This window comes from Eptatretus burgeri, chromosome 16 (genome assembly GCF_056783735.1).
Source record: "Eptatretus burgeri isolate ZD-2024b chromosome 16, Ebu_testis_v1, whole genome shotgun sequence".
Taxonomy (NCBI): domain Eukaryota; kingdom Metazoa; phylum Chordata; class Myxini; order Myxiniformes; family Myxinidae; genus Eptatretus; species Eptatretus burgeri.
The window spans coordinates 41,339,480-41,353,367 of NC_140976.1; the positions used below are offsets into that span (position 1 = coordinate 41,339,480).

At 44.7% G+C, this 13,888-nt stretch overlaps 1 protein-coding gene across 8 annotated transcripts in view; it reads right to left on the reverse strand.

Annotated features, from left to right (window-relative positions):
• Positions 1 to 13,888, reverse strand: part of LOC147010935 (uncharacterized) — a 234,455-nt gene that overhangs the window by 184,853 nt on the left and 35,714 nt on the right. For all 8 annotated transcript variants that reach the window (XM_085859819.1, XM_085859817.1, XM_085859816.1 and 5 more), the window contains one exon: positions 9,837 to 10,168. In XM_085859819.1, coding sequence (XP_085715945.1) covers positions 9,837 to 10,168 — 332 coding nt within the window. The remainder of the gene's footprint in view (positions 1 to 9,836; positions 10,169 to 13,888) is intronic.

Sequence of the window (13,888 nt, forward strand, 5' to 3'; positions counted from 1 at the left end):
GACCCTTCGGTCTCGTGGACCTGGCCGCTCATCCAGGTTCCACGCGCATTAGGCCCACGGGCCCAGTCTGACTCCCTTGTCTATGAGGGGGTCTTTTCTTGTGTTTTCTTTGAATGCGTGTTGTGGCGCAACGTCTTGTAAAGTAGAAACTGTTTAAGTGCATGTAAATAAACATTGCTTTATTCGGTTGTAACTCTTGCTTGTAAATTGCATTCTTACTGTATGGCTGTGAATACGTGCTTGCCTTGTCTGAGTGCGTAATAAATGTGCTTTTCGAACTGTTCCCCATTTCGTTGCGTCCTTTCCTTTGTTTGAAAGTTCCATCTTGCATCACGGAAGGAATTGGTAGAAGGGTGTAAGCACCCGGTAAATAATCACATCCGTCGGGGCCGGCGATAACACCGCTCGGTTATCACTGAAGCACGGAACGGACCGCTTAGGCGGTTTGTATCCTCGGCCGGCCAGCGGCGAGGTACGATCGCCCAGTTAACTACCCGTGCAGGTACTTAGGTAGGTCGAGTTTGGGGAACAACCCTATCCTGCGCGGGTGGTCGATTGGCATGATTGTGGTGTGGTCGAAAGACCCACCCGTGACTAGCTCCTGGCGGTAGTTCCACGGAGGGTCACGACTGAATTGTCCGTTCCGGTGGGCGACGCGGTCGCGATTTGAGTTACGTGGCCGTTCGCACGCCGGGCGGACCGAAATTCGTAACAATATAAAGCACATTTTTAGCCTTTTATATTTATAAATTTTCCGCCGAAGGTGCAAAAGTTTCAAAACCCGAAATGTAAACGTCGGCATTTATTTTCAAAATATAATTTCGCGCGCGCACACCAAAATGCTGAGTCACCTTTAACCAAACTGCGCAGTAGTCTTCGATCATGGCGTCTGAGCAATGGCCAGCATGGTTCAGATTGACTGTGGTTTCTGGGGCAAAAGTGATTGTTAAGAAGTATGTCAGCGGTATAAATTTGAGTGACTGTATTGGTGATTTAATCACACAACATCTTGACAACGGATATTCTAGCCGAACAATTGCATCAATTCAGTGCAGCAGCAGGGATGATTCGCAGGCTACTCTTGATCGTACCGATTTTGTTTCCATCGAAAGTTGTACACCGCTGTTCGTATTGAAAGATTTCGGTGCCAAGTACGTCAAAGTTTCCCTGCGAGATGCTGATATACAGCCTTCAACGGACCAGAAATCAGCCTTTGATGAGCTCATGGGGGATGGGCAGATGGTACGATCAGATGGCCGCTGAAAAGTAAGAGCTAGTTATGGCTCTGATTGACCGTTTTGAGCATGTTGACTCCAAGTGGACACCTTTTTTAAATCATATCCAGCATGATGCAGTGTTATTTTTTTCTTTTTTCTTTATTGTTTTTCACATCAGATGATACAGTGAACATGGGAATTCTGCATTTGAATGGTCTTCCATCTTCAATGTCTTCTTAAATCCTCCTGGTCCAGGATATATATATATATACACACATATATATGGCGACGCGAGGAGTGATGGAAGGGACACATCGGCCATTTTGGAGTTAATGCCATATAGCACTATTTTAACCCTTACCCTGTCATCCGAGCCTATCATCATCATATCATTAAAAAATGTCGCTTACATCACTCCTCCTCGCGGGGCCTCATATTTATTTTCCCCCCACCTACCCTTGTCTTTTCCATGGAACATCCGAAAACAATCATAAAAATCTATACTTTCTAAAAATTGAAATTATATTTATATTTCGACCTTCCGACCCTACATTTTAACTGAAGAACTGTGTAAACCAAGTTATAAAATAACTAAGGCCTTATCGGATTTGCGGAAATTAAATTATAGCATGAACACTGGCGTCTGCGAGCGTTTATAAGCATTGTGATGTATGCAGCGATTCATAGCTAATAGACCGTATGAAGATGAGGCATTCGATGATACGAGTGAAAAAAGTGAAAAAAAATTTTTTGAGTGCTTTATCGTTGACAAACCGTCGCGACCTGGTCAAGGCGAGGCATTGTTGAGCAGGCTGAACAAAATGGTGAATCAAGACCCCAGCAAACTGACAGAGCTGACTCAGGAGCTGACCAAGGATGATGGCTTGACAAACGATAACTAAATAAGGCCATTAATTATCATCAAAAGGGGGTGTTTTTAAATTCAACCAAACACCCAATCTTTCATTCATGCACGACCGTGAAATTCCCTTAGTATGCATGCAAAGTTTGGAGCCACCAGGTTTAATGGTTTTGGAGAAGACGGAGTGACTGGCGGACAGACACACACTGACATTTATTTTACATGAGCAAACACCACGCGTCGCTTCACTGACGGGAGTACTAAAGGGGGGGGGGGAGGGGGGAGAAGAGGGAGAGAAGGGTGGGTGAAAGAGTGGGTAGAGAGGAGAGAGGGGAGCGAGGAGGAGTGTGGGAAGGGAAGACAGTGTGAGGTGAGAGGAAGGGAAGGCAGACGTGCACTGGTGCGTTAATTACTGCCTGGACACATCCAGAAATAAAACATCGCCCAGAGACAAACATCGCCAGGACGCGTCCGGAGGCAAACATCGCCCGGAGACAAACATCGCCCGGACGCGTCCGGAGACAAGCATCGCCCGGACGCGTCCGGAGACAAGCATCGCCCGGACGCGTCCGGAGACAAGCATCGCCCGGACGCGTCCAGAGACATTTGTATGTATTAGTCATTGGTAATTGGTTGATATCTCCATATGCAGCCTTCAGAAAGTGGAATGAAGCCTTTCCAGGTCTCAAAGTATCCACCTCCGTGTGTGCGTGCGTGTGTGCATGTCACTGATTGGTATCTTCATATGCGAGTCTCAGAATGTGGAATGAAGTCCTCCCAAGGTGGGCTCAAAGCATCCATCTTCATTTTGATAAGGGGTCACGATTCATGGACCAAGCTATAAAGTTTTCTGTTCTCATAGATTTGCGCTGAGGGCTCTCTTAAAGAGCAGGTTGCGGGTCACCAAACATGTTCTGAAAATTTATCAATATGATTATATGTGCATTAAATAGTTCGATGCAAACTATTGTGGTTGCCTAACAATTGGGAAAATTAATGAAATTGAACTCCGAAGTTGTTATTTCTCAAGGCTGTTGAAAAAAACAGCCGCGTGCCATATATGGATGGTGACGTCACGTTCTCCAAAACAAAGTGGAAGCTCACTTACTCATTGAAGAAGTGTCCAGTTGAGCGGGCCGTTCTTTCGCTTTTTTTGAGCTTGCAACTGTCTATATTATCCTTTTTATTTTGAATAATTGTAGAACAAAGTTATTTGGATATTTGTACATCATGCCTCGTATGTGTGTCGTCATGTTTTGCGAAAATGGCTGGAAAACGGGTAATCGCTCCCGAAGATTCCCGAAGGAATCAAACATTCGCCGGCAGTGGATAAGATTTGTACAAACAAAACGGGCGAATTTTCCCTGCCTTTTAAACAATATCTTTGTGGAAAAAGCGCTGCGGCCTAACATCTGGTCAAGGCGCCCTCAGCCATGCACGCCATCAAACATAAACCTCATAAAATATCGGAATTTTACAAACTTCACAACTACCGAGTGTTAAGCATCCTAAGCGACTGCAAAAACCGAAAACAGAATTTGAATCGACTTTAAAACGAACCCGCAACGTCGATCGAAGCAAAAATCTCAATTCACCAGAGGAATTCTCGGCATTATTTAAAATTATTTTGTCAAAGTCATAAAACTGTAATATTCAACCATCCACGAACAATCTTTACATAATCCGACAGCTTAACAAGTCAGGCATGTGATGATAACCTTTATTGGGATGAAAAATGATTTTTAAACCTCATCTTTGTGGAAAAAGCCCCACGGCCTAGATCTAGCCAAGGCGCCCGCAGCCATACGCGCCAGGCGCCCTCAACTTGAAACATTCATAACTCGACGAATAAAAGCTCAAATTGCACCAAACTTACCTTATTCTTGCGAGCTCACGTTCCCTGTTAGTGGGTGAACAATCCAACTTCACAATGATAGGAAGAGCCGACATCAAAGGATCAAAAAGCGGCATCGCTATTGACGCTTGGCCGCCACAAGCCAGTTATCCCTGTGGTAACTTTTCTGACACCTCTTGCTTAAAACCCAAAAAGTCAAAAGGATTGCGAGGCCACGCTTTCACGGTCTGTATTCGTACTGAAAATCAAGATCAAGCGAGCTTTTGCCCTTCTGTTCCACGTGAGGTTTCCGTCCCCCCTGAGCTGGCAGTCAGTCCTGCCACTTGTACAGGAAATAGGCCGTTTTCTTGCACTTGCAAGTGGCTCAAATTTATATGGCTCAGGGCCAGAAACTCCATAATATAAATTCCCATCATCCTCCGACTCGTCCTCGGCAATATCGGAATGAAAACACTCAATTTAATCGCCGCTGAAATCACTCTCTGATTCGCATCTCGCCATTGTTTACACGCTGTTTCCGAATGTTCACAAAGTTTTCGGAGAACGTGACATCATAGCATCTTCAGTAACTTCCGGACTGTTTTTCGATCACTGACATAAGTTTTCACTTAAGTTAATTTTAGCATATTTTGAGTTTCAAATGTAAGAAAAGAATTGCCCAACGATTATATTAATGTGCTTACAACCTTCGAATCACGCGAAGTCATCAGCGACCCAATACCTGCTCGTTAAGGATCGTTGCTGAGCCTGGGACAGCTTCCAACTGTAGTTTGTTTGTAAAAATATTCCCAAGGGATGGTTAATATCTCCATGAGGTTATTTGTCATCATTCCCATAACTCCAACTATCACTGGTATAACTTTGGCATTTTTCAGCTTCCAGGAAATTTTCACTTTTTTCTTGAAGTTGTGATATTTTGTCAATTTATTGATTTCTGCATTGTTTAGTCCAAAATCACTGTTATTAACACATCACGTAGGAATGCCTTCTTCTCTTTTTGCACCTAAGTATGATATCTGGTCGCAACGCTTCGTTTTCCATGTTCATGCTCGATGGGATCATTAGGTCATGCGTGAGCGGTACTTTCATGTTCTCATTCCATGCTTATGGTTCATGTTCCCATAAATTTTCTGGAACTGGGATATCAAAGTTTTTGCAGATGTGCCTGTGGATTACTTCACAAACTCTGTCGTGCCTTTGTATGTACAGCTGTTCTGACAAGTTTTTTTTAATTCATGTTCGGTCATTAAGCATAACATATCACTCTTTGCTAATGCCACCTCCACACCTCACCTATCTCTTTTTTTTTCCTCCTCCCCCCCCCACCCACTCTGTCTGTCTGTCTGTCCCCTACTCGCTCCCCCCCCCCTTCCGAATAAAATGCAGCACTCTCCTCCCACACCTCTGTTCATCTCGAGTAGAGGATGAAAGTTTAGCTCACCTTCGTGCAATCAAGGCCACATTAATCAGGTCAACCAACCCGATTCTTTGTAGACAGAAAGAATTTCTCCAAACTATATATCTATTTTGATTATGATGTGGCCTGACTGTGTGACAACTGTACCACAGTCAATGTTGAGTCGTCATTGAAACCACCCCCACCTCTCACTCGCCCTCAGCTAGTTAGCATTACATTTCCACCAGTTCTTGGTGATTCATCTCCACCTATTCATTTCTGCCGGTTCATTTCTGCCTCCTCATTATTCATGATACTCTGTGGTCCCACCAATCAGGTAATCCCGTCATTTTTTTCTCTCAACCAATCAACGTTGAGGACATTACATTGTAACTTTATAAATTCGTTTGGTGCTTATTCTTCATCTGCTTGTGGTTTTATCCTGAAAAGTGCAAGTTAAAAAGCTTTGATGTCTTTAATTGAAATGCATATTATATAGGACACATTTGAAAGGTCTTCCCAGCCATGTGGAAAGTAAGGGGAGAGGATTGGAAAAGGAAAGGAAGGAGAGGGTAGTGGTTGATTGAGAGGAGATATGAGAGGGGAGAAGAGATGGGGGGGGAGTTATGTCACACCTACTTTGAAAGCTTTTGAAATACCATATAAAACCCTTTTGAAAGCCCTTTCTGGCTGCAGGGGAGGGGAGGGGAAAGAGGTGGGGGGCAGGGGAAGAAAGAGAGAGAGAGATTGGAGGGGGAGCAGAGAGGAGAGAGTGGGCTTGAGGAGAGAGTGGGCTTGAGGAGAGAGTGGGCTTGAGGAGAGAGTGGGCTTGAGGAGAGAGTGGGCTTGAGGAGAGAGTGGGCTTGAGGAGAGAGTGGGCTTGAGGAGAAAGTGGGCTTGAAGAGAGAGTGGGGGGAGGGGTAGAGCTGAGGTCTTAAAGTCACATTTTACATTACATGGAATTTTCAAGGGTCCTGGCTTGTCTATACTATGAGATGTTTGTCTGTCTGAGTTGCCAGGTTTTTTTTAGAGATGGCCAAATGGATCTTTGTCAAACTGAGGTTCATCAATGAGTGAGTGTTTTAGGCAACAAAATAATTGTAAAAAAAAAAAAAGTGAATTTTTATTGCTCGCTCATGCCTAAGTCTACCTCTGTGAAAGGTAATATTAAATGATTACGACCCCATTTCTTAATGGGTATAGAGAAATTTTAGACCCCCACAAAAAAAAGATTTCTTCAAAATCCCAACAAGATTAGAACAGCATTGGGCAACACCGGGTACCCCTTCTGGTTATAAGATTAAAGGAAAATGATTTGTAATACCATCTACCACCAAAGGTGGTGCTATATCCGCCATGTAAATTTTGGAGTTTCGGTGACATCCACATTTGCATACATGGCAAGTTGGAGGTGACAAATTTAAAAATAAAAAAAATACCGGTTGGTAGGATTTGAAAGCGGGTTTTTGTTTTATCTATTTCATCTTTCCAAATGTGGTAAAAACGGGATTTGGATGTTGTCAATGACAAAATACACCAGAATAACAAGATAGTCGTTTATTGATGAAATGGTCTTGCAACTGTTCAGAACTCATCTCAAATGTTTACTTTCCATTACAGTCTAAGTATGTACTCATCTCAACGATCGTGAAGCACCAAATGAGCAGAGATCAATCAAACTGATATGGCCAGGGCCTGACTGATAAGTTATTTCGTGTGACCATGCTTGGCATTGTATTCACTACAGGCTTTTTTGGCCTTCCTGACAAGATCTCTCAGAGGATCAAATTTATGACCTGGGGTTTTGCAGGAGAGTTGGTTTTGCATGCGAGGAGAGAAGGTGACCTCATTTGACAAGCACCCTCAACAATCGATTTTGTTCTTACAAATGTGTGAGAAGATACTGTTATGGCTGTGGAAATTTGCAATACACCAGAAAGGTCCTCAGGTTAGATATATCGATAAGTTCATGTGTAGTTAGTCCACACCTGTTGTTTAGGGGGAATATGTGTGATTTATCCGGGCTGCGACACTTTGAGCTAGCCATTTTTCTTTCTCTATCGTTAGTTTGGACCATTAAGCCGCCAACGACTGAAACACCACCACCTTCGGCTCTTTAACTCCACAATTCAATCCTTGCGAGTGGAATGGAAGTGAAACATTGCGTTTTTAAAATTGATCGTACTTTCTTTCCAATATGGGTTTTGACCACACGATCACCCAGGGACGAGTCGCGGCATGAAGCAGGGACGCGGAAGAGGACTCAGGGGCGAGAGTTCGCTGGAGTCGGTGCGGTCCCGAGACCCCGCTAGCGGGACGGAGCATCCGCCATTCCCCTCTCCCGACCCCGAGCATCAACAATTCCCCCCCATCCGCGCTGAAATAGCGCCGGTAACCCCGTCCATTCCCCAACCCAACCGTGGTGGCGACCAACATGTGCCTGCGCAACGCACGCCAAAGGAGCTCGCCGACCATACCAGGGGCACGGAGTCAGGCGCGTTACGCGGACATTGCGGCTAGCCCGCCATCGCGCCACGAGGGTGCGGGTAAGACCCCTTCGGTCTCGTGGACCTGGCCGATCACCCAGGTCCCACGTTCATTTGGTCCACGGACCTGTCTGCCTCCTTGCCTGTGAAGGTGGCTTGTATTTTCTTTGCTTTTGGTGTAAATGTGTGTGTGGCGCGAGTCTATTAAGTAAACCCGTATAAGTGCTTGTACATTGCTTTATTCGGTAGTAACTCTGCGTTGCTTTTATTGTTTTGACTGTAATATGTGCCTTCTTGCTATAACTGTAAATACGTGCTTGTCTGGGTGTGAATTAAAAGTGCTTGTCAAACTGTTTCCCGTTTCGTTGCGTCCTTTCCTCTGGTTGACATTTGCATCTTGCATCACGTAAGGGATTGGTAGTGGGTGTAGACACCCAATAAATAATCTGAACCGTCGAGGTCGACGATAACTCCGCTCGGTTATCCCTGCAGCACGGAACGAGCCGCTTAAGCGGTTCGTGTCTGGAGTCGACCTGCAACGTGGTACAACTCCTCGGTACGCTACCCGCGCGGCTACTTAGGTATATCGACATTCGGCGATTCACCCCATTTCGCGCGGGTAGAATGCGGACTGGGTTGTGGTGAGGCTTAACCCCCACCTGTGACTGGCTCCTGGCAGTAGTTCCAGGAGGGTCACGACTGAATTGTCCGTTCCGGTGGGCGACGCGATTCGAGTTACGTGGCAGATCGCACGCCGGGCGGGCGAAATTCGTAACAATACTTTCCTCTTCGGCATTACAAGAATGTGCTGAACTACTGTAAACAGATGGCCAAATTGTGGCTCCCCATCTGCCCTTCTCATCAACAGTACAAGCCTGGTGTCGGCTTAACGGTCAAGGTCCTAAGATCCAAGAGTCTGGAGCTTGAGCCCTGTTCTGCCATTGAAATAACACCAGGTGGGTTGATTCAGCCTGTCATCCCTCTGAGGTCAGCAAAATGAGTACCAGATTACTGGTAACAGGGGCACTGCATCAGCGGCACAACCGCGCTTTCAGAAAAATGATGCAACCAGCAGGCACAGGCAGCATACGAAACAACATAAACGATATCGCATGCCACAAGTTACCATTCCAAATTCAAACTGCAATAAACATTAATGAAATGGGATACTGCCCTCCAACCAATGAAATAGGATGGGATACTGCACTGCCCTCAAGCCTGTAGTTCTGCAAGTCTTTGCTATAAGATGGTATCTTGTATCCTATTTAATTTTGTTTTATTTATTACGGTTTGAATTAGGTAATTTGTGGATACCTTGATTGAATGAAAATAATCCTAATCAAATTAAATCCTGCCATTTAAAATACTCAAAAGTACTGATAAATATCACTAAGAAGTGGAAGAGCGAATTGGAAATCACAGATCGTCGATTCGTGGTGATGGCAATATGGTCGGTGCGATCAGAAGTGAAGTGATACTGCGTGTGGAATCCTGGAGGACGTCGACATAGCCTTCGGTGAGGGAAAGCCCATGACATCACACAGCCATTAGACTAGACTAGAATGATACCTTGCATATCAACTACATGTCTATCAGTCTGTGTGTCAATCCTTGCGAGTGGAATGGAAGTGAAACATTGCGTTTTTAAAATTGATCGTACTTTCTTTCCAATATGGGTTTTGACCACACGAGAACGGGTACACGGGTTTTCAGAAACAAAATGGGTCAAACCTGTGAAATCTGGGTCACTTTCAATCTCTGTGTTTGCCCCATTATTGTAATATTATTAAAGATCACTGACAACACATAATATCAAGTGATGAGTAAACAAAGTGTGTAAACGCAGAGTTGATCAGACATGCAGAAGCAATAAGTGATAGCACAGACTTTCATCAAGACAAAGTCTTGCCTGAATGCATACAAAATAAACAGATTTTTGTGGCTACATTAGTCACATCTAAAAATTATTCAACAAAAACAATTCTGGTCATAATAATACAAATGGAAAGTACAAGTTTACCTGATCTTGTACAGTAGACATAAAAAAGTTGGCAGCACAGCTTCGGCGATCACGAACGTTTCCCCTTTCCTTCATGCTGAGCTTTGCAAATACCTTGAGACAACCACTATTCCTTGATAAAACCAAATGATCATTCATTAGGCTAACGAGCTCTTCAATAGAGCAGGCAATGTGAGAATTGTAGTTCAAAGGCTTTCCAAAGAAGTCCAAGTACTCCCCTTCCACTTTGTCCAGTGGGATACCCACAGAACCAGGATCACGTTGCATGAGCATTCTCTGGAGGTTTGTGGCCAGGGTTTCAATGTTGTTGCCATCATCAGCATGACCGTGTCCTGCGCACGAAAAAAAACAAGGTTCATATGGTTTCACCCATAACCGTAAACACAAAACGTAGATACAATTTTCAAGCAATATAGCCTTGTCCTCTACATTTAATAAATTTCAGTTAAATCTTTCAATCAACTCTGCCCAATGTAATACGCTCCAAAAATGAGCATCAAAACGATTTATTGAAAGTATCGTGGAGCATCGTGAAGATGCAGTCTTTGAGATTAATTCTGCGAAAGTAATACCAATTTCATTTAATGTCACAAACTAATTATTGTATATTTTACGATTAGCCAACACGAGAAGTGCCGGTTAAAGGCCAATTGTGCATTCCACCTGATTTTTTGTTTAACTTCTTCTTCTTCTTCTTCTTCTTCTTTCGGCTGCTCCCGTTAGGGGGTCGCCACAGCGGATCATCCGTTATGATCCGCATAGTGATTTGGCACATGTTTTACGCCGGATGCCCTTCCTGACGCAACCCTGGTCGCCACTCAATTTTTTGTTAATATCAAGTAAAAATTGTTTTGAAACAGTCACAAAGCAATCGGTAATTTGGACATCTGTGGGAAATGACGTCACTTCTTTCAGAATCAGTGGTTGTGTTTGTTTAAGGCAAAGTCCAGTGCTGTCTCATGCATTTCAAAAGCACATGGGGAAGTACGAGAGCAAGGAGAGGGGGGAGAGAACACAAGGGGGTGAACAAGCTGGATAGAGGCACAAACTCTCAATCACAAAAGTTCAAAGGAAAACTGGGCAAGAAGCAGAAACAGAACTATATATACATATATATATATATATATATATATATATATATATATATATATATATATATATATATATATATATATATATATATATATATATATATATATATACATATATATATATATATATATATATATATATATATATATATATATATATATATATATATATATATATATATATATATATATATATATATATATATATATATATATATATATATATATATATATATACATAGAGCCTGGTGTTGGCGCAGTGGTAAGGGCAGCGGCTTGGGATCCAAGAGGTCCTGAGTTCAAGCCCCGTTGGGCCACTGAATTAATACACCAGGGGGTTGACTCAGCCTGTCATCCTTCCGAGGTCGGCGAAATGAGTACCAGTATACCCCAGTTAAAATAGGTGTACCATATCCCTGTGTCGTAAGAGGCGACCAGGGTTGCGTCAGGAAGGGCATCCGGCGTAAAATATGTGCCAAATCACTATGCGGATCATACGGATGATCCGCTGTGGCGACCCCTAATGGGAGCAGCCGAAAGAAGAAGAAGAAGATATATATAAATAGACATATATATATATATATATATATATATATATATATATATATATATATATATATATATATATATATATATATATATATATATATATATATTGTTGCGGTTGTGGAAATTCGCAAATCACCATTCAGGTCACGTAGGTGAGATATCTCTAAGTACATGTGTAGTTAGCCCCAAACCCGTTGTTTAGAGGGAATAAATGTGATTCATTCGGGCTGCGACGCTTTGAGATAGCCGTTTTTCTGTTCTATCTTTATTTTGAACCAACCACGCTCCAACCATCACACAACAACAACAACAACAACGCCAACAGCCACCCTCTTTACCTTCACAACTCGCTCCCGCAAACATCGCATCACCACCATTCGAAACGGCACCATGGCCATAAACCACCACGATAAACCCTCCACCACCTTCACCTCTCTCCTTCTGCGGCCATTCCCGCACCACCTGTGAGCACCGAGCTGTCCTGGGCTCGTACAAGATGCGCGCCGAGCCGCGAGTGCAAAATGCGGCCTTTCCGAGGAGAATTTGGATCAGGAATGCGACACGCCCACTTCTGATCAGTCCAATCAGCAAGCGCGGGGCGGTTTGGCTCCGCCTCCAGGTGCATCTGTGTGGAATCGAGATATGCAAATTCTAGGATCATGGGAGATTCACGCCCCTTTTTCTCCGTCCAATGGGCGAGCGTGGCTCCGCCCCCGAGCTCGTTCTGATCCGGAAATTTGCATATGGGTTCTCCTGCCGGCCTATAAAGCGCCGAGCGCAAGGCGAATCTGGACAGAGTCGGCCTTGGAAGAGCGGAGAGTGGCAGAAGAGCGGAAAGAGTTTTGGGCAGAGTCGGCCTTGGAAGAGCGGAGAGTGGCAGAAGAGCGGAGTCGGTTTGGGCAGAGTCGGCCTTGGAAGAGCGGAGAGAGTTTTGGAGAGAGTCGGTTTTGGAAGAGCGGAGAGTGGCAGAAAAGGCAGAGTCGGTTTGGAGAGAGTCGGTTTTGGAAGAGCGGAGAGTGGCAGAAAAGGCAGAGTCGGTTTGGGCAGAGTCGGCCTTGGAAGAGCGGAGAGTGGCAGAAAAGGGAGAGTCGGCCTTGGAAGAGTGGAGAGTGGCAGAAGAGCGGAGAGAGTTTTGGGCAGAGTCAGTTTGGAGCGCGGAGTGGAGTCGGGAGGAGAGGGCGTCCCGGTGGTTTTCGGCAGTCGGCTAAGGAGAATTGGGGGAAGAGACCGAGGAGTTCGGGTCCGAGGCAAGGAAGACGGCGGTCGGCGACGAGGTTGCGGTGGAATCGCTCGTCACAGGACCCAAGCAAGCGAGCTATACTCTTTCCCCAGAGCATCAACAATCCCCCCCCCTTTTTCCCCCGCGCTGAGATAGTGCGAAAAGGGGGCCCCATTCCCACCCCACTGCAAGCAGTGCCAACGAAACCCGCGAAGGAGCACGAAGTAGGGGCACCGCCGCGCTGCCACATTTGCGGCTCATCACAAAGACGCGGGTAGGACCCACCCGGTCTCGCGGACCTGACCGCTCTTTCAGGTCCCGCACAAATATTGGCCCACAGGCCCCGTCTGCCCCCTTGTCTTTGAGGTTGGCCCTTTTCTTTTGTTTCTGTGTAAACGTGTGTGCGTGTGGCGCCAGTCTGGTGAAGTAAAACTGTTAAGTGTTGCCGTGTGTTGGTCTTATTCGGTAGTATCTCTGCGTCATTGTTTCTTTTGTAGCATTTGATATATGTGCATATTGTTTTAATTGTATATGTGTGCTCTCCGTGTGCCGCGGAATAAATGTGCATCATGTTGAACTGTTTTCCCGTTTCGCTTCGTCTTTTCTTTAATTGAATCTCCATCTTGCTTCACGTAAAGGGTTGGTAGTGGGCTTAATACGCCCGATAATTAATCGGAACCGTCGAGGCCCACGATAACACCGCTCGGTTATCCCGATAGTACAGAACGGATCGCTTAAGCGGCCCGTGTCCGGAGTCGACCTGCGGCGAGGTGCGATCGCCCGGTCTACCCTCCGCGTGGTTACTTAGGTAGGTCGAATTTGGCAAACAACCCTATCCCACGCGGGGGGCCGATTGGCACGATCGTGGTGAGGCCGAAAGGCCCACCCGTGACTAGCTCCCGGCATTAGTCCGAGAGGGTCACGACAGAATTGTCCGTCCGGTGGGCGACGTGCCGCGATTCGAGTTACGTGGCCATTCGCACGCCGGCGGGCGTGAATTCGCAACAATATATACATAGACACATATGTACACACATATATATATATATATATATATATATATATATATATATATATATATATGTACACATAGACACATATACATATATATATATATATATATATATATATATATATATATACATACATAGACATATATACACATAGACATATATATATATATATATATATAC